The 20,509-nt window shown below is 33.4% G+C and overlaps 2 protein-coding genes across 7 annotated transcripts; one reads left to right on the top strand and one right to left on the bottom strand.

The window, feature by feature from the left end:
- The first annotated feature begins 5,707 nt into the window (after nucleotides 1-5,707).
- Nucleotides 5,708-15,827, top strand: LOC127811553 (alkaline ceramidase-like). Of its 6 annotated transcripts, none has more exons than XM_052351513.1 (5): nucleotides 5,709-6,115; nucleotides 6,745-6,804; nucleotides 12,166-12,228; nucleotides 13,659-14,004; nucleotides 14,982-15,827. In XM_052351513.1, the coding sequence occupies exons 4-5, from the start codon at nucleotides 13,751-13,753 to the stop codon at nucleotides 15,493-15,495; spliced, it is 768 nt and encodes a 255-aa protein (XP_052207473.1). In that variant the 5' UTR covers nucleotides 5,709-6,115; nucleotides 6,745-6,804; nucleotides 12,166-12,228; nucleotides 13,659-13,750; the 3' UTR covers nucleotides 15,496-15,827. The 6 variants fall into 6 exon arrangements, with proteins under 6 accessions (XP_052207476.1, XP_052207474.1, XP_052207477.1 ...); XM_052351512.1 differs by having other exon boundaries at nucleotides 6,745-6,809; XM_052351516.1 differs by lacking the exon at nucleotides 12,166-12,228 and having other exon boundaries at nucleotides 5,708-6,115.
- A 1,345-nt stretch (nucleotides 15,828-17,172) lies between these two features.
- Nucleotides 17,173-20,339, bottom strand: LOC127810921 (uncharacterized). Its single transcript, XM_052350533.1, has 2 exons — nucleotides 19,835-20,339; nucleotides 17,173-17,572 (listed from the first exon to the last, which is right to left on the bottom strand). The coding sequence occupies exons 1-2, from the start codon at nucleotides 20,255-20,257 to the stop codon at nucleotides 17,402-17,404; spliced, it is 594 nt and encodes a 197-aa protein (XP_052206493.1). The 5' UTR covers nucleotides 20,258-20,339; the 3' UTR covers nucleotides 17,173-17,401.
- Nucleotides 20,340-20,509: the final 170 nt, after the last annotated feature.

Below are 20,509 nucleotides of genomic sequence, written 5' to 3'. Positions count from 1 at the left end.
TAAAGCGGTTGTATATAAGATAAATTCAATGAAAACAATTAATTAATTTTATAAAATTATATTATAGTCACGTGTTTTAACTAACGATCGATTGTGCACATGCGTGTAAATACTATAAAATTACATCAAATTATGCGACACATTGAGTTCCTCATGTTACGAAATATTTTTTTCTCATAACACGCTGTATAAAATTTAATTCTTTTGTCACTCTAATTTACATTATTAAAAAAAATATGTTTTGGCATGAACCTTAAATCCTAAATTTTTTATATAATTTGAATAATTTACACACAAAAAACAACCCATAAAATTTAAAAACCAGTCTATAAGTCAGTGTAATTTAAATTTTGTAAGTGAACACAACATTAATTAAATATTAATTAAGTTGAATGAAACTAATTAAATAAAACAATTTAAAATTAATTACAATAAAAAATATAAAAATAATAAATAAAAACAAAAAAGATTGAAACCCATTGACGTTGGATTCTAGTAGTCAAAAGGAGCCCACCAGCAGATAAATTCCTTCTCTTAGTCGAATAAGTGTTTTATATATATATATATATATATATTATTAATTTAAATTAATTCATATTTAATTAGCATTATTTATGACGAAATGGGTGTCTTAAAAAATTTAAATCACAAAAATTTGTAGAGTCATTTTTAAATTATGAAATATTTATGTACAAATCGATCAATATTAATATTATTTTAATCTTCAATTAATTATGAGAAGATGCATGCATGTACAATGTATTTAGTGAAGATCTGCAAAGAGCTTCGTAATTAGTGAAGATTTTTCAATGGGCGCTCATTCCATCCGCTATATTGTCCACAATTTTCCGGGAAAGGAAATAAATTTTCCCGGAAAAGGCGAATAATCTGGGAATATTGGTTCCTTTTTTCCTACCAAAGAAAATAAGGAGTAATAAATTTGTTACAAAATATTATTCCGTTTTTGGATTATATTTTATTGTGTGCGTCTCAAAACCGTCGAACTCAAAATTATTTTGTTGCAATTTAGTCGTTCAACACCGTAAACGAGCCTCACGAGGTTGAACTATCACGCTGAATTATTTATTATTAAATTTTAAATTACGATATTTTTTTAAGATAACGTGTTTCAAATAATAATAATTCGTTGTAATTTTTGTACTATAAGATGCTCGATTTAGCAAATTTTCACTATTTTGTAAGGTTGTTGAAGATGTTACTTCTCAAATATTATTGACCTATGCAAGTCAAATTCAAATGGATATTATAAATTTTTTATTTTTTATTTTTGATACACAACAAAATAATTGTAAATATTTATACTAAAAGGTTTAAATTTACCTTAGCCATTGGTATTGTTGTAATTTGTAGTGACGACAATGAAATGGTGATCATGATCAAGTTAGAAGGATTGGATAGTTAAGAATAGATGTGAAACAAACTAATTGGATGGCGAACGGTGATTGATGCTTAGTTTGGTTTCATATGAATCATTAAATTTCATTTCGATTATCATTTTTTAACTTTATTTCTTTTCATTATAAACACCAATCAATATCTTATTTGAGCGTGAAATTTCATATAAATGGATAATTAATTTATCTCGTAGAATAAAATTACTCTTTCTGTATTGTAGGATAAACCAACTAGAATCAAATATACATGTACGTGCACATTTATTCTTCTATAAAGTTAGGGTTTCACTAATTATCCTTGGTGGACCCTCACTCGATATATATATATATATATAAAAGTCAATATATATAAATTTATCAAAAATTAACCAAACAGAACCCAAAATTAATATGTTTTCAAAACAAACAAACTTTAATAAATTTTGATATAAAAAAATTATATTCACAAATAAATTTAACAAATAACACTTACAAATTAATATGACATATATAAATTCATAATAGTTTTATCTAAATTTACAATAGTTGCATTTAAAATTAACAACAAATCTGCTCATTATTTTAAATTATCATTATTTTAAAATAAGATTATTATAGATTTATTTACATATATAATATTTAAAAAACACTTTAGTAAAAATCATTCCCCATCTGTGACATGGCACGGGTCCCAACACCCTTGGGCCAGGCCCAATCATGGTCCTTTGATTTCATTTAATAGAGCCTCGTCCTTATGGTCAATAGGGGTGAATTTTTAATGAATTTTGTTTCAATTTACAACAGGGGCGATGAAGGGTGGTGAAAATTGTCGGTTAGCTCCGATTTAATTTAATTTTAGGGGTGAATTTTTAATGAATTTTGTTTCAATTTACCACAGGGGCGATGAAGGGTGGTGAAAATTGTCGGTTAGCTCCGATTTAACTTAATTTTAGGGGTGAATTTTTAATGAATTTTGTTTCAATTTACAACAGGGGCGATGAAGGGGGGTGAAAATTGTCGGTTAGCTCCGATTTGATTTAATTTAATTTAAGTTATAAATTAATTTAGTTTATGTTATTGTCAAAAATATAATAATTAAAATTTATGATATGGAATACACTTGAGTTGGTGTCAAGTGAAATTAGGTTATCATAAGAGAAATTGTCTCAAGGGGGATCGCCGTCAAAATACTCGCCACAAGCTCATTTGTCACAAGTTCATTTGCTACATGGTCTTCATAACTAGCTTTTTCGCCACAAGGTCTTCGCTGCATGATTTTTCGCCACTAGCTCTTTTGTCACGAGGTCAAGCTCTTTCGCCACAAGACTTTGCCGCTAGTTTTTTTGACACAAGATTTTTTGCCACAAGGTTTTACCCTCGTCACTAGGTCTCGTTGCAAGGATTTGACCCTGTTGATGCTTAGAAAATGAGTCAAAAGGCTCGCGAGAATTTCGTCCGGGAAGACCTTCCGATGCCAAAGTTAGTCCCAAATTTCAATGACTATTCACGAAAACAGTGAAGATACAGTCAAAGTGTCTAAATTTTATCGAAATTAGAAGTCCATTTTCAATGTCCTGTAACTAGGTATTTACATGGCACGATTCTCAATGATAACTAGTGCTAACACGTATTGATTATTTAAGGAGTCAAATTTAACAAAAAATAGGGGATAGCCAAGAAGTGGCCGCGAGGCTACCACGAGCTGGGCCTCGTGGCCAGCTCCTGCCTCGTGGCCAACTCACAACAGGCTGCTGTGAGGCCAGTCCTCACAGCTAGCACCTTGCCGCGAGACTGGTTCTCGAGGCTATTTTCTATCCACGCCTTCATTTTTTATTTTTTAAAAAATCCCTTATTTTGTCTCGTACCAATTTTTCATGGCATAACGGTTTAATTTTAAAAATTTACAATTTTTATTATCTTAATTTAGTATTTATTTGTATTAAACAAATTAAAATAACTAAACTTATTTAAATGTCAGGACATTATTTTTTTCTGTTTATTGATTTTTTTATTAGTTTGTTCAGTTTTTTTTTAATTTTAAATAATAAAATAATTTTACCACTATACTAAAGTATTTTTTATAAAATATTCTTTATATATCTTGTTCAATAATTTAAAATTAATTATATTAACAAAATTTAAACTCGTAACTTTTAACCTATAACTAATTTTTCAAATAACTTTACCACTATATTAAAATTTATTTGATTTAAATTTTAACTAAAAAAATTAAAAATAAATTGTAATTATCAAATATCACCCAATAAACATTTTATCGTTTGACATTTGTATAACATGGAGTACCTCTTTAATTACTATACAAGTAAATTACGATCTCACGTGCGCCCTTTACACTTGCCCAAATAAATAGTCAAATTCATATTTTTGCCTCCATAGTTTCATAATTTTTTTTTTGACCACTTGAAGTTTTTATTATTTCGATTATATGTCTGAACTTAATTTTCAAATTAATTTAATATATATAATTTGTCTCTATTTTTTTTGTTTCTGTGTGGCAAACAATATTTTTCATTATTTGAATTATAGATGTTAAATTAACTCGAAAATACAAATCTAGCGATATATTTAAAATAATTAAAAATTTATATTATTACATGAAAAAATATTAAACTACATAAGTTAAATTGACTCGAAAGTATGAGCATATGAATGTAATTAAAATAAAAAATTTGAGTAATTACGTGAAAAAAATATAAAAATACATTAATAAAAATGTAGATTTAGCCCTATATAATGCATACATTGCAAAATACATTTTGAGTAAGAAAATTGATCTTCATGAAAGTGATTTTTTGTCTATAGTTTTTCCTTTAATACTTGTTTCCAAATTGTTTTCATACACATTATAAGGACAAATTTGAAATTAGTTTTATTAGATTTTAGTTACATAATAAGTAGATATATAAAGAGACAAACTTCTTAGTTACAGTTACAATATAACTATACGATAAATAAAAAAAATAATCTTTCATTATTAGTCAACAAGATCATCAAATATTAAGTTTATCAACAATCACTTTCACTATGCAGCCATGGCTCGAACATTGAACTTGAGGGCTCAAAGAGCAACACCCCATAATATTTTTCCTTTGCCAACGAAGCTTTGCCTTGGGGGAACCTCAGTAGTTAAAGCGATTATGAAAGTTGAAAACTGCTTGTCGCCCTTACGTTTACGGTAGGGCTAGAGATTGAATTGGTCGCTGAGTCATCTAATTTACATTTCCTGTTAATATCATGGGATAGAATAGCGGGGGTACTTGTAATGGTGCGTTAATAAAAAGAAAAATGATTATCAATTATTATTTTTTTAACACATTCTTGTCTTTTTCTCATAATTTTTTATAATTGCACAAATATTTGGCCTCAACTTTGAATAGAGGTGAGCATTCAGTCGCTCAAATCAAATAAATTAAATTGTGTTAAAAATTAAATCAAACTGATTGAATAGATTTTTAAATAAATAAAATTATAAAATTAAAAAAAATTGAATTGACTAAAATAAAAATCAAAAGATTGAATAATAAAAGTACAAAAATAACGTCATTTTTGACATTTTAGTAATTTCAATTATTTCAATTTTTTTAATATGAAGACAAAATCAGATAAAAATAATCAAAATTGCTAAACTTGAGAACCAAACTAAACCGATTTACATTTTGAATCATACCAAATTGATAATTTTGACTGATTTAATTATATTTGATTATTTTAATTTAACTGAAATACTACCTACCATTAGCATTGAATAGTTTTATTTATCTATTTTATATTATCACAAAAAATAACAAATCATGATTTTGTATAAAATCTAAAAATGAAATCATATTACACCTATTAAGTAACTCTAGTGATAAAAATAAGAGGTGGACATGGTCGTTCAAATTTTTTTAGAGGTATTATATAAAAATTATATTATAATTTACCTGGAGGTGGGTTGGAGTGAGACCCGTTTCTCGTGATCGACGAAGTCTACGAAATCTAAAGTTATAAAAAAATAAAATAAAAATGAAATCATGTTAAAAGATAAAAAGCAACCCAAAAACTAAAGAGAAGTTTAAGGTAAACCACGCGCTGTAAAAGTAGATTCCCAATTGCCGGATCGGTCGATCCGGATGCTCCACGCGCCGGCATCACGTAAACCCAATCCCAGCCATCCATCAACTTGATTAAACGGTCGCGATCTCCACACGGGCGAACCGACCCACACGCGTGACACAGAGAGGTTACTATCCCCACGCGCTCTTCTCGGGAGACCCCAGATTTCATTCGGCCACATAGAACTTCGTTCGGCAATTCGTTCCCACCTCTTTGATTTCCTCTTCCTGAAGACCCAAATCGTACTCTTTCCGACGGATTTCCTCTTCCTGGAGGGCCAGAAAGCCGTTACCGACGGCTTTACCGAAAGTCTTGATTTGACAAAAATGTCCCTAACAAGTTGGTAATATTTCCCGCAAACCAAATAGGGTCGGTCTTCCTCCTCCTCATCCTTTCAATTCCTAACCAGGAGCGGCCGTCTCTCTCAATCGCACCCCCTTCCTTTCCATGCGGCCATTCCCGTCCTCGTCAATTGAAGGACTGTTCTCGAGTCACTCCGTCTCTCTCATCTCCGTCGACGAGACCATCAGAACACCGGGAGCGGCCGTCTCTCTCTCTCATCTCCGTCTGTTGTAGCAGTTTCTGAAACAATGATAAATTTGTGGGTGCGTATTTTTGTTTCTTAAGACTGAATCTGTTTCTGTAGATTTATCCTGTTCTTTTATCTTACGCATGTTTTGAGGTGTCTGTCAATATCCAAAGGAAACTAACAGAATTTTTATGTAAAAAGCTCTCATTTCTGAAATTCTGATGAATAATGGCAGATGCTTTAGTTTGAAATGAAAGATCAATTACAGGAAGCCGTATCATTTTGAAGACATTGGGATTTTCCTGTGGATTTACTCTTGTTCTGATTTTATTCTCTCCCCTTTGTTGACAATCTCAAAAACCCACAGTTTTTTCCTCTTTTCAGCAAGCAGATCTTTTAGATCTAAATAAAATCAACCACAAATCTCTCTTTAAGCAGAAGCCTCTAACTAAAATCAAACTAAAATCTGAAGATTTTGACAAACTAAAAGCCCTTGCAAACTAAAATCTGAAGGAAGAAACCTAAAAATTTTCCCGCAAGCGCTTCTAACCTAACCAATATCTCGCGAGATATCACTTCTGTAAACCCGTCGGTAAACACGTCTGGCCCTGTAGAATAGCTCTGCTCTTCCTAGAAAGTGCAAGAAAGCGGAGAGAGAAAACAGACCCAGATCTCGTACAGAGTTTGAATATAAATTACATGCAGGGCTATAGATAGATGCAGTGGGGAGGGCGGAGGTTACATTCGGCGACGCGGATCTGATTTGTAAGGTTTGATTTCCCTTTTCTTCATGTTTGAACTTACATTCGAATTGGGTTGTTCTGTTCCCGTAGAGAAAAAAAAAAAAATCAAAATCGTGTAGCCAGGTTGAGGCGTTTGGCCGGTAATCCGAGTTTCATTGCGTTGGAATATTGGGGCCGCTTCAATTTTATGATTTTGATGGGAAAGTTCTTTGTTATGCTTTGTGCATTATGGGAATTTGAGGCGGTGGGAATTATCTGGCACGCTGTATTGGATTCAATATGAGAGTTAATGATGTGTTTGAACTCTAATCAGGCTATTTTGTGTAATGTAGTTTTATGGCTGCGCATATATTGTAATTTGGAAATCACTCCGCATGAGCTGTTTATTGGGGTTGGCTTTACAAATTTGCTGGTTTACTGGTTTCTTTGTTTGAGAAGTGTAAACTTGTTTGTTTTCCAATTAAATTTGTTGGGATTTTTAGACAATAATGTCACACGGCTGAAGAAGAAGGCCACAACAATGTGAAAAATGCACACAGAATGTCTACATTGTTCAACATAACCTGCCTATGTTCCCGGTGAGAGATGATTCCCCTATTGGGAAAAAAACATCATTGCCCTAGAGACTCTCAAAAAATCCCCACAAAATTATGATGTTGAGTCTAGAGGTCATGGAGTTATACAAGATTAATTGCTTGATGTTAAAAATCCCCACAAATTGTACAACCAACTTGACACAAGATGTGGAAAGGATGTTTATAAATTGGTTAAAGAAAAAGAAAGAAGAACAAGAGATTGAGCAAAATAAAGCGTATAAAAGACGAAAACCAAAAGGTACTGGTAAATGAAGGTGGGATTAGAGAGAGGTAGAAGGGGTACTTATTTTAGTTATTTAATGAATTTGGAGAAACAAATTTGACATGGGACATCTTAGTAATTATAAAAAGGCTCAAATTATATGTTTTATAGATATTTTTCCAAAAAGTAGTTAAAGCTTTAAAAAATATCAAGAATGCTAAAGCAGTTGAATCGGATAATATCTCGATGAAAGCATGAAAATGCATGGAAGAAGAAGGTATTTGTGGTTAAAGAAATAATTTAATGCGATCATTAAATCAAAGAAGATGCCTGATGAATGGAAAATGAGTATTCTAGTGTCTATTCACAAGGATAAAGGAGATATTAAGGTTGTGAATTACATAGGGATAAAGCTAATGAGCCATACCATAAAACTTTGGGAAAGAGTGATTTAGCAAAGTTTAAAATGAGAAACCAACCTGTTTAAGAATCAATTTGGTTTTATGTCTAGTTGGTAAAAAATGAAAGCTATATACATGTTGAGATACTTGATAGAAAAGTCTAGAGATAAATAGAAGAACTTACATATGGTGTTTATCTCCTGACAAATTCCCCAACAAGAAGTTTTATAGAGGATTTTAGAGAAGAAAAGAGTCCAAATTGCTTATATATAGGCTATTGAGACGTGTGTGAAGTAGAGGCATGTGATGCATATGAAGAATATACTGAAACTTTTTAAATTACAATTTTATTACATTAAGGATCTGCATTAAACCGTCATCTCTTTATTCTAGTAATGGATGAACTCACTAAACACATCTAAGCAGGTATCTTGGTGTACTCTATTTAGAGGTGTTAAATTGAGCAGATTAAAAATTGAATATTAGAAATGTAAGTTTAGTAAAAATACAAATGTTAATGATGTTATAGTGAGATTTGAAAATCAAGTCACACTAAGGAAAGATTAATTCATTATATATTGGATCAATCATCTAAAAAGATGGAGAGATTAATGAGGATGTTTCCCATAGAATTAAGATAGAATGGTTAAAACGGAAAAGGACTTATTGCATTTTGTGTGAGAAATTCTATTCAGGCTAAACAAAAAATTTTATGGGACAGTTGTAATACCCGTTTGTTATATGGCATAAATGTGCAAAGTGTGAGCCCAGTGGATGTAATGGTGGATGTGCAACTATATGAGAAAGGATATAATTAAAAATTGTTTTATTTGTAGTAATTTCAAAGTGGTTCTTACTAAAGATAATATGCATGAAACACAATTAATGTAGTTTGGTCATGCAAGAAGAGGATTGATAGAGTAGTGAATCCTATTAGGAAAGTGGATGGAATGGAAGATCAAGAAAAACTTAATGAGGTACTCTTTGGTATGATAAGTTATGAGACCCTTTTAGGTGATATGACCATAGACATAGATGATTGGCTAGCTTAAAATTCACATTATTGACCCCACCTAGTGAGATTTGATATGTTAATTTTAACTTGATATATTGTTTTTAACTTTACATAAGTTTTGAGGCCTAGGCAATCCTCTATATATTGAGGAATACAAGATCAATACAGAATCAAATTGAAATCTTTTGCCAAGATTTCATTTTATAAATTAGTCAAATTTGGCTCTACCATGTATGGAAAAATTTCTTGTATCCTCACCAAACATGGTTAGATCTATCTACATACAGGTGGATAGCTAGCAATCAAATGACGATTTATCAATTTCTACTCACCATTGCCCTGGACAGTTTTCTGTTTATAGAGGAATACGTGATCAATACATAATTGAGTTGAAATCTTTCTTTGATGCTTCATTTTACATATTAGTGGAACTCAATTTAAATACGTGTCAAGAAATTTTGACTTGTCCTTGTTAATTATTGTTAGGTTGTGGTGTATGTATTTATTATTAATTTTTTTGCTGCATCCTTGGGTTCATTGTTGAAAAATCCTGCAGAGATCTCTTCAATTATGCTTGAGTAGGTGAGAAAGAGACGGGCCACACAATTAGCAAATGCATTAAGTTTTTCAAAAAATCCTTTGCAAGGGAGTACATAGTATACAAACATCTTGGTTCAAAGGTGTAAGAGGGCCAGAGATGAGCTAGAGGCACTCAGGTAGTAGTGCTTGGGTGTCTTGGTTTGGCAGTGTAGAATAGATTTAGGGACTTGGTAACAAAGTGCAGCTATCTTGGTTTGGAAGTGTGGGAGAGATAGAGGCACTAAAATAATGGAGTGTGGGCATCTCATTTGGATATGAAAATTGTTTTGTGGTGGTTGAATAATAGAGTGCAGGCATATCGTTTGGAGATGCGGGAGAATTAGAAGCACTCGACTGATGAAGACAGTATCTAGACAAAAGTTGCTGGCATCTTGATTTAGATATGTATACCAAATAGAAGGACTGGGGTAATCAAGTGTGGACATCCTAGTGAGAGGGTTTGAGCTCCTTTTTGTGAAGGTGTATGATTTAGTCAATTTGTCAAATAAAATTCTTTGTTTTGATCATTCCTTTCAAAATAGAAAATTGCTGAGGACTGTGTGGAAAGTCAGAGAGAAAAGAAAACTAGTGAGGAAGGAAAGAGGTTTTCAAAACATTAATTTTGGTAGACACTAGAGCATGAGAACATAGGTATAATTTTAGGTTGCGTTTGGATGAGGTAATTTCAAATGACACCATTTGAAATTTGTAATTTGAAATATTCACATATAAAATTCTTTCGTTTGAAATTCAATTGTTTGGACATTGGATAAATGTAATGAAGGAATTTCAAAGTCAAATCTTTTAAATTTGGATTACATTAATATTTTGTATTCCTAGCAATATTAAAATTATGTTATATTGTATAATTATATTTAAATTAATGTGTATATATACAATTTTTAATATATGTATAACTATTTATTGGATATACATTTTATACAATTTGGATCTTGAAAATTAATATGCATATAATTTTAATTTGATATTGGATCTTGAAATCATAATTGTATGTATAAACTATAAAGTATATATATTAATGTATATATATTTTATATATACACCCAGTTAAAGGGATTTTGTATATTTAAATATTAATAACTATTCAACTTTCTGTGTGTATATACTGACCATACATTTTCCATATGCAATTCTAAATATATATATATATATATAATGTATGTTTTAAAAATATTTTAATACTAATTTTACTTTTACCTTGTTTTCTCAGTTTTAAATTATGCAAATGCCCCTATTTGTGTCATTTAAAATACCACATATTTAGATGTCATTTGAAATACCTGATTTTTTGGGCCCAAATCCAAAAATACCTTTATATACAATATAGGCAAACAAAGCATTGGAATTTAAAATGTCAATTTCTTAATGGTCACCTTGAAGGCCTCTATCCAAATGGACCCTTTAGGGTATTTTGATTTGGTCTCAAATTTATAGGATACTGTTGGCAAATGTCTCAAATTTGTAATATCTCCTTTATTATAGTGAAACTAATATAGTTTTACTTGTTGATGAAAGCAGGTTATGTAGAACCACATTAACATTCAGTTTTTATTGGTGTATGTGTTTATTATTTTTCTGCATTCATTTGTGCTGCATCTACAGTGTTGAGTTTTGGATCTAATCCTCACACAATTAAAACCTCTCTCTCACCCAAATGCTCACCCGATAGAGATAGAAACTAAAAGAAAAGTAAAACAGATTAAAATGCAAAACAGAAACAATGAAGAACAAGAAGACTTATCCTGGTTCAGGCAAGAAATTGCCCTACATCCAGACTGCCAGATGATGCTGACAGAATCCACTATCAAAGAACAAGATTACAGCACTTCTTCCTTGATCTCTTCCTCGCACACGCTTAGGCTATTAATCTATAGCCTCTCTCAAGAAAACAAAGGACCGAGCACTAGCTCTCTCTATTCTCTATCTGTTATGTGCGAATACAACATATGAATTCTCTCTCTTGCTGCTCTCCCTCACAGAACCTACCCGCCTCTATTTATAAAAGATAGAGGCGGTTACAACTTAAAAGGACTAATATGTAAATATAAGGAAAATACATGACTTAACCGGAAATAACCCAAGAGGCATTTCCGTTACATTTTAAACACATAAAACATAAGAGTGAAACATTTCCTTGCAAACATATCTGCCATTTTACAGAAACTTACAGCTATACTAAACAAATTCTAACATACAGGATTGTTATCGCAATAAGAGGAGTGCATCCAATGCATGACGCTCCCTGCTTTACTAGGGTTAGGAGAGGGTCGTTTTTTTATGCAAGCTTACCCTTGCTTTGTAAAGATGCTATTTCCACTACTCAAACCCAGTGAGCTTCTAGTAACAAAGGAACAACCTTACATTCTCTTAATTGTTTGCTTCATTTTGTAAAAATTAGTATGATCGTGTTACATGGACTTCAATTATTACATTCTAGAGTATAATAATTGCCATGGTTGCATCTTTAGAATATATTGACTATTATGTGAGATTGAATATATATGTCTTAGCTTCTTTTATCAGTGTGCTCCACTATTGTCCAGTGATGGGTATTTTGACACTTGCTCAGGAATAAGCATGGTTTTCTTTGATCCCCAGGATGAGGATAGTGTTTTTAAGAGCTTGATTTAAGGTAAGTTACATATCTATGGACTGGAAAGTGAAAGTCTAGGTGTTGTATTGAAAACAAACTATGATTTAGGGTTGTTTATTTACTATCATTTTACATAAACTTGATGAAGTGGTGACCTGTATTTTGAAAACAGGGTAAGTCTAAATTTTATGCATTGTAAAATTGGTCTTTATGAATGTTTTGTTGAATTAAAAATAAAGGTAACAATTTACAACAACAACAAAAAAAAAGATGACATGAAACCGAGATCATAAATATGCACTTTTTGTTAATAAAAAATAAAATAGGATATTGTGCAGTGATATGGTTTGCACTTGTGAACCTTTTTCACCCCCACAGGTGAGATTGCGGGAGTAATCTCGAAATTATTTAATTTTACTTCATGCTTAGCAAATTACATTGTATTTCATAAAGGAAAATGCTATTTGTACTCATTGGGCTATACCTTAGGCTACACAATACAGTTAAAATGACAAAAATACCCCTCATCCAAGGCGGTGAGGCGCGAGAGGTATTTTAGTCATTTGTGTGCGTGTGTAGCCCTTGATGTATAAGTAGCATGGTCCTTTCATAAATTGTTAGAGAATGGCTATGGAAGAAATTTGGGTGTTGAATGGTTGTTTACTTGTGAGTTGGTTTTTCATGAGTTTATTCTAGGACTTCGGCAAAGAGATCATTGGTGATTCTCATCGTATGATTTGAAAGGGAGAGAGAGGAGAGAGTTTTCACAAATTATAATCCAAATTCACGCGAGCGTGAAAAATTGGGCAAATTTGGCATGAGTAGACAATTTATATTATGGCATTACTTTATTTTTGGGCAAATTTGGCGTGAGTAGACAATTTATATTATGGCATTACTTTATTTTTTTTACTATCCTCTTGCATGAATCTATTCTTTTCCACAGAATTGCATATTTTGGAATTTCACTTTGTATGAATTTTTTTAAAACTATTTTTAAACTCCTTATTCAACATAAAGTGGAAACTATTTATGCCCTTAAATCATTAGAACTTAGGATATTGGAGCCAGCCTTTGTTATTCATTTGGTCATGATTATCTAATCATGTGAAACTGCTATGGTATTGTTGCATGATATATGAGTTTTGTTTGCATTAATTGGATTATCATTGTTATGGATTAGATGCTGAGATTTTGTATTGGAAAAATGTTTTAGGAGAACCTTTGATGGGATATTATTGTATCTAAAAGCGGTAGACGTTAGCCTTAGTGCCCCTTGATCTGATCCCCATTAGCAGGGGCATCGCTAACATGTGTCAGGCCAACACATGTAACTCACATCTTGGCCAAGAGAAGACTAGTTAAGGACAAACAAGTATATTCTTATCCAGTCATCCAGCTTTGGGTGTATAGGATTTTATTTTATTTTTATTAACCTAATCTATTTTATTCTCTGATGGCCATTACAGGTACAAAATTTCCTGTTTTTGGAATCAATTGACATCTTGATACAAGATCCTCTGGTGTAGCAGTATAATTCTATAGGCATAAATAGTGAAGAATGGCAGATGAGTTATCAGGCTTCTGGGGCCCTGTTACATCCACCACTGATTGGTGTGAACAGAACTATGCTCGCTCTCCTTATATTGCAGAGTTTTACAACACTATCTCAAATGCCCCTGGCATCCTTTTGGCATTCATAGGTCTTGTAATTGCCTTGAGGCAGCGCTTTGAGAAACGATTTAGTGTCCTACACATCTCAAATATGATTCTAGCCATTGGGAGCATGCTATTCCATGCCACGCTGCACAGAGTGTAAGTATATTCTTCTGATGGTCCTCTACTTTGCTGATCAGATTAACTCTGGTACTTTATGGAATGGGGCCTTTTCATTTCAAAAAGAAGAGGAAACAACTGTTTTTGCCTGATGGCCCTCTAGCTGCTCTGCCTATTAAGTTGATTATATTAAGAAATAGAATTGGAGCTAATTTTAATTTTAATTTTTTTCTCTATGCACTTAAAGGTGCCCTAAGGGAGTACTACCCAACACTAGCGTGTAGGAGGTCATGTTACTGGAAGTTTTCAGATGAAAACAACAGGGCTCTTTGGCACTAACTGAAACATGTGGGAAAATCAACTAAAGATAAGAGAGGGACCATTTTTCCCACACTTGAAATTAAAATTAATTCAATGAATCTGAGGGTTATATTTCAGACCATATTGCTTCCTTTAGCTGTGTCCTTTTTCTGTTCTCTTTTGTTACATAAGTTGAACACGATGCTTATCCTCAAAATGACATAGTCAAAGTATTTGAGGCTGTGTTAAAGTAATTATACTCTAATGCTGTATTCTAAATGCCATGTCAAAGGTGCAAGGTGTGCTTCATGCGATGCTCTTCATTTATATAGAAAACTATCATTAAGTTGCAGATATATTTGGTAGGTATGAGGCATTTATCCTTGCTCGGAAGAGTATTGGTACCGATTTCAGATAAAATTTCCTATACAAATATCTGTATTGAATATGCATTGGCTATCAAGTTCTACTGAACCTCTTGGTTGTCCGTAGTCACAGCATTCTATTTATTTGCCCTGAACTCTTTTTATTTTGGGATTTTACAACATAAAGTGATTGCCATTGTTTTTGTGCCTATAAGAATGCAAAATGGCAAGCATCTATATGTGTTTTTTTTTTTAACAGCATTTGTTTAAAATAAATTATGACTAAATAATCTCAACCCTTTCAATCAAATTATTAGTTGATGAGATCATAATGGCTTGATTCATTTTCAGGCAGCAGCAATGCGATGAAACACCTATGGTATGGGAAATGCTCCTCTATATCTATATCCTCTACTCACCAGATTGGCATTATCGGAGTACAATGCCCACCTTCTTGTTCATCTATGGTGCAGCATTCGCCATTGTGCATTCAAAGATTCGTTTCGAAATTGGTTTTAAGGTGCACTACGTGGTCCTTTGCCTAATCTGCATTCCACGGATGTACAAGTACTACATTTACACAGAGGATCAATCTGCAAAGAAACTTGCAAAGCTATATCTGATCACCTTATTGCTTGCTAGTATCTGCTGGCTTTGCGATCGTCTGTGCTGCAAGGAGATGTACAATTGGAACTTCAATCCACAAGGGCATGCTCTGTGGCACATCTTCTTGGGGTTCAACGCATATTTTGCCAACACATTCTTGATGTACTGCCGAGCTAAGCAACGCAATTGGAGTCCCAAAGTTGTCCACCTGATGGGATTCTTCCCCTACGTGAAGATTCAAAAACCCAAGGCCCAATAGAAGTACTGGATGGCAAAACTATCCCTCTTATTCAGGCGAGTTAGGTGCTAGATTTGGGCATCTGAGCTTAAGCGAGTAACAGCAATTCATTCTTTTTTATGCTTGTTTTCTTTTCCTACCCAACTTTACCAATGTAAAGTAAATGACATTTGATTTTGTTGGTGTCGAATGGTAATGGTAGTAGTTCTTCAGGTTAAACTAGTGGTCCCACTGTACCATAATTTTGCGGACTTCTAAAAACTGCTGAATTTAACCTGGAAGCACTGGGGCTTTTGATTTGTTTTAGATGATGATGATGATAATGCTCATGTGTTTTCTGACCCATTGATGCACAGGGTGGTCTTAGTTTATGTTTCTGCCCATTGCCAGCATTAACTGGGTCATTTGTTAGCTGCACATAATATAGGCAGTTCCAATGTATATTATGTCATCTGTCACACATTGAGGATTTTAATTGCTATGGGCAGCATGGTTTGTATTAGCCAATTCAATTAGTTTAGCATTCAAGTGAGAAGTTATGTTCTATTGAGTATTCAAAACACCCTCCATTATATATTGTCTTGAAAAACAAAAATGAACTCTATTAAGAAGATTTGAACTCATAATTTTTAACTTATATTCAGTAAATTTGTCATTACATTAAATATTATCTTTACATAATTGTTTATTTAAAAAAATAATTGTCAATTATTAGGCAATACATTTTAAATAGTATTTGTTAAAATGAACAAGATAAGATAGTATGAATGGTTAGAGTGTTGTTTTGAAATCGAAATCGAGGACCATTAAATTTCCCGATTTATCTCCCACACCATGTGTTGGGGCTCGGTGGTGTGGGATGTCCACGAGGGGACATAAATTCTAAGATTATGTTAAAATATTTTTTAAAGCAAAATATGTAGTAACCAAGATATGATTAGAAAGTATTTTAAAATTTTTATTAGATTGTTAAATTTTTTATAATGCATTGTGGGACATATATGTCCTTTTTTCTTATTTATAAAGTTCAAAATAAATTTATCTGAACAATTTAAAATAAGAAATTACGTAATTTTTTTCAAAAATTATCAAATAAATTTAACAAATATAATAAAAAACACTTTACTTTGAAATACTTTTTTTATGTCACTTTTTTCAGCTTATATTTAACAAACACTATCTTATTACATATTGGATCTCAAAAATGAATTACCAACCTGGTTCAGATCAGATACACTTATCCATGTACCAATCAATTCCTGGCCTTATTATTTTTCTCATCACAAAAAGTAAACAAAAGATGAAAAAGTTTTCAGTGCCCTAAAATTTTTCTGCAGTTTACCTTTGGGTGGGAAATAGTGTATCGCAGATAGGCTTAAATTATAAGTATCATCACTTGCTCATCAGTAATCATGCATCATTATGATTACGAAGGAATAACTAATAAGGCAGAAGAAATTTTGAGGGCAAGTTCAGTGTTCAAGGTTTAGAGTTAACGGAGTTTCAGGTTAAGAGTCTACAAGTTCTAAGCCTAAAACCTCGTGATTGCTCTACTGAAATAAAACATGTAAAAACACTCGCTCAGAGAGAAAGTAAACCATGCACAAGAGGCCTCAAAAGTAACATCTGTTATGTACTTTTAGTATGACTCACCATTATTGCAGATACCTTAGCTTCATCCTTGAAAGTGGAGAAGAATTTAAATGACTATAAATGTAAGTAGAAACCATAAAAAGCAACTGGGTGTCAGAAGAAACGGTGTTAATCATGCCACAGATAATATTGCAAATGGACTGGCTAGAAGAAGTTGCTTCATCTATCTCAAAACACTGAAAAATATTGCAAATGGAAGGGAAAGAAAAAGTCGCCTCATCTATTTCATCTGAGAGTTCCTATCATCATGTTGAATTCTAACAAAAGATGTAAATCAAAGGGGAGTAGTATCAACAATCGCTTCCAGAATCTTCTTCTCAAGGTCGGCTTCATCTACCCACATTGAACTTTGCCGATGCAGAACCTCATTCTTTTCTTTCTTCTTGTCCTCAATTTGATTTTGTTTCATCCTCCAATATTCAAGCTTCTGTGCTCTTTCTTTCAACTAGATCCAGACAAATTGAAATGTGTCAGGATATGGAATGAGTGTGAGAACAACCAAGAAGACAGCACAAGAGGCAACCAAAGAAATAGTAGAGGGGGTAAAATGAGCTTCAAGCAAGCATCTCCATCCAGGAAAATAGATCCACCAAAGGATAGGTTATGCACAATGGCACAAGGTGATTATCTATATACATCCTAATTCAGATACATCAAGTGCACATACATTCTATAGCAGATTTGTTGCAGTATCCCACACAAATCCTCCTAAATCTTTTATCCAGAAAGAGTTGCATTGCACTACGACCATCATACAACTATATTACAAATATATTTTTGTTCATATTCAGCAGAAGCTACCATAACAAAAGAGCAGACATCTTTTGCTGCACTCTGCTCCTGTCCGCATACATACACTGGAAATTGGAGATATATAATCAAAAAATAATGATTCACGGTTCAATACCAATTTTTCCATTCAGATAGAATGCAAAAATGATAATCAAGTCCATAGTTTGTTACATACATAAGATGAGAAATAAACCAACTAGATCTCTTCAGTAGTCAAACTCTAAAGCATATCAGGACATTCACACCAAATATTTTTCAATGAGAAACTACAAGAATGCTAGTTGCAGTTAGGAAACCACCAAATTTTCTGAAAAAAAGGGAATTAGCATCTTATCAGAAAAAAAGACCAATTCATTTTTTCCCATAAGAAGCGAATTAAACCAGTCACAGTTTTTTCAAATCCTCTGTCAGGACCCTAGGTTTCGAATCTAGGGTTCTAGTTGACAGTAATGGAAGAAGAAAGAAAGAGAGAGAGATGAGAAGAATTCGAGAGAAAACAGAGAAAAATAAAGGGAAGCAGAGAATGGTTAGAGAGAAAATGAAAAAACTTGAAATCAATTCATTCATAACGTCTTGGAACAAAGTAGCATAGCCTTATATATATCCACAACAATTAATTGGTTACATTGTAACATATTCTAGTAACAGCTTATTACAGTTGTAACAGATTCTACTAACAGCTTATTACAATTGTAGTAGTTTGCTACAACAACTGTAACTGTGATAATTGCAGTCGAAATAACTTGAACTGTTTTCTACCATCTCCTATCTCCTAATTCTACTGATCATGACATCCTCCAACTTCACAGTAGGTCAGGACATACAAATTTAAACTATAGTTGTTTCTCAGGCAGATAATTAGAATGCCTTTGTAACCTTACAAACTCGATCACATATCTACATGTTCCTGATAACAGATTAACTTGATCTTTAACAACCTAACTACAGGTCTCAGATAAATTAGCAGTCTACTGTAAAGACAGAAACCACTCCTCTATAATACTTTGACTGACCAGAGAAATATCAAAATGTATGGTTCAAAGAATAAACCCTCAAATAAGGCTCCTTGGTGCGAGCCCTTTAAGGTATAAAGTGGGAGTAGAAATGAGCAAGCCAAGCCAAGACACAAAGTGGGAGTGAGAGAGGAAGCAGCAAAGCTTCTCAAGGCAAGGACTCACAGGCAAGAAGTGATAGTGAGACCAACAATATAAGAATGAATTTATAAAATACAACTAAACTATTTAAGAAAACATTAATAGCAAGTATGCTAATAATCTAATAACTCGGTACAGAAAAATGATTAATCATATTCTTAAAACGATAAAAGTTTTAGGAAGAGGGAAGACACTTTAATCTTCAAGAAGTTAATCATACAAAACAATATCAAGATGTAAATGCTGCTGATTGGAAAGCTGCTTGATCCATTCTTGTATACTTGCCAGAATCTTTCATGTCTTAAGATCAATCTTAGGAACACTTCAGTCATTCCTATGGGGAAATACTCATTGGTTGGGAGTTGACTTCAGTTTGGGTTGTAAGGTGGAGTTCCTGCTCGTTAATTACTTTGTTCTCTCTTTAGGTTCTTTCTCTAGGTAACACATGTTAGGGATTCCGGGATAGATATATTTTCAAAGGAGGTCCGTAGGATGGAAGAGACAATATCTGCCTAAAGGGAGTAATTCTGACCCTACTTGAGAGCATTTGTCGAATCTTCCTATCAGATTGCCTAGCCCATCTCTCGTTTCTTTCATACCAGATCAAATCACATATGGGATCAATTTAGAGTAAATCAATTTCCCTTTCTTTTTTGATAGATATTAGTGTATCCCAATTCTTTCTTTTCCCAACATTTCTAATAAGAACATCAACAAAATAGCAAAACTGGTCGGGTGTGGAATAAGTGCAACAAACATACTAGGGTTTGGCGGAACTCTTCCAGGGCGATCTCTCGTTGAGCGGCTATGACCTTCCTGGAGGCGGCCTTGGCAGCCCTCCGCTCCTCGTTGGCGGCACGAATGGCCTCGCGGCGGGCCTCATCCTTGCGCTGCTTCTCCAGCCGCTGCAACTCCATCTCCTCTATGTACTCCTTGCGGAGCTGCTTCACCTGCTTGGCATAGTCCCGCCGCAGCTCGGCGAGATTGGCCTCAGCCTCTTTCGGATCCTTGGGCGGCTTCCAGCTGTTGAGGAACTCGTTCGGTGGCCGGAACCTGTGGTTGGGCGGTGACCGGTGGTGATCGCCGGAGACGACGGCAGCGGCGGAGGAGAGTGGCCGGAAGGTCTGGACGAGGTGTTGAAGTTTCGGGGATTGCGATCGGAGGGAACTACGCATCGCTGCCATTTGTGGTACGGGAAACGGAGGGATGATCTCTGGTTTTCGAGCTATGGCGAAGACAATAGAGATAGGTGGGGAGGGTTTTGAAACTGGGATTGTGATATTTTCACCGAGCTTGTTGGCCGAAATTACAACATTAAATGGGCCAAATAGCCCCTGTATTTGCACTTTTTTTCAATTTAGCTATTGTTTTAATTATCCCTTAAATTATGTAATTTTAAGTTAATTATTTTTTTATTATTTTAATTATATTATTAA

Source organism: Diospyros lotus, chromosome 10, assembly GCF_014633365.1.
Source record: "Diospyros lotus cultivar Yz01 chromosome 10, ASM1463336v1, whole genome shotgun sequence".
Classification (NCBI taxonomy): Eukaryota; Viridiplantae; Streptophyta; class Magnoliopsida; order Ericales; family Ebenaceae; genus Diospyros; species Diospyros lotus.
Note: the sequence above shows the minus strand (reverse complement) of the source record. Positions and strands in the feature narration are given on the sequence as shown.

Excerpts from the sequence above, each read along its gene's own strand:
- LOC127810921 (XM_052350533.1), bottom strand. The coding sequence starts at position 20,257 with ATGGCAGCGATGCGTAGTTCCCTCCGATCGCAATCCCCGAAACTTCAA. Across the intron at positions 17,573-19,834 it reads AAGAGTTCCGCCAAACCCTA|TTGAAAGAAAGAGCACAGAA; the intron begins GTATGTTTGTTG and ends GTCTGGATCTAG.
- LOC127811553 (XM_052351517.1), top strand. The coding sequence starts at position 13,751 with ATGGCAGATGAGTTATCAGGCTTCTGGGGCCCTGTTACATCCACCACT. Across the intron at positions 14,005-14,981 it reads CATGCCACGCTGCACAGAGT|GCAGCAGCAATGCGATGAAA; the intron begins GTAAGTATATTC and ends ATTCATTTTCAG.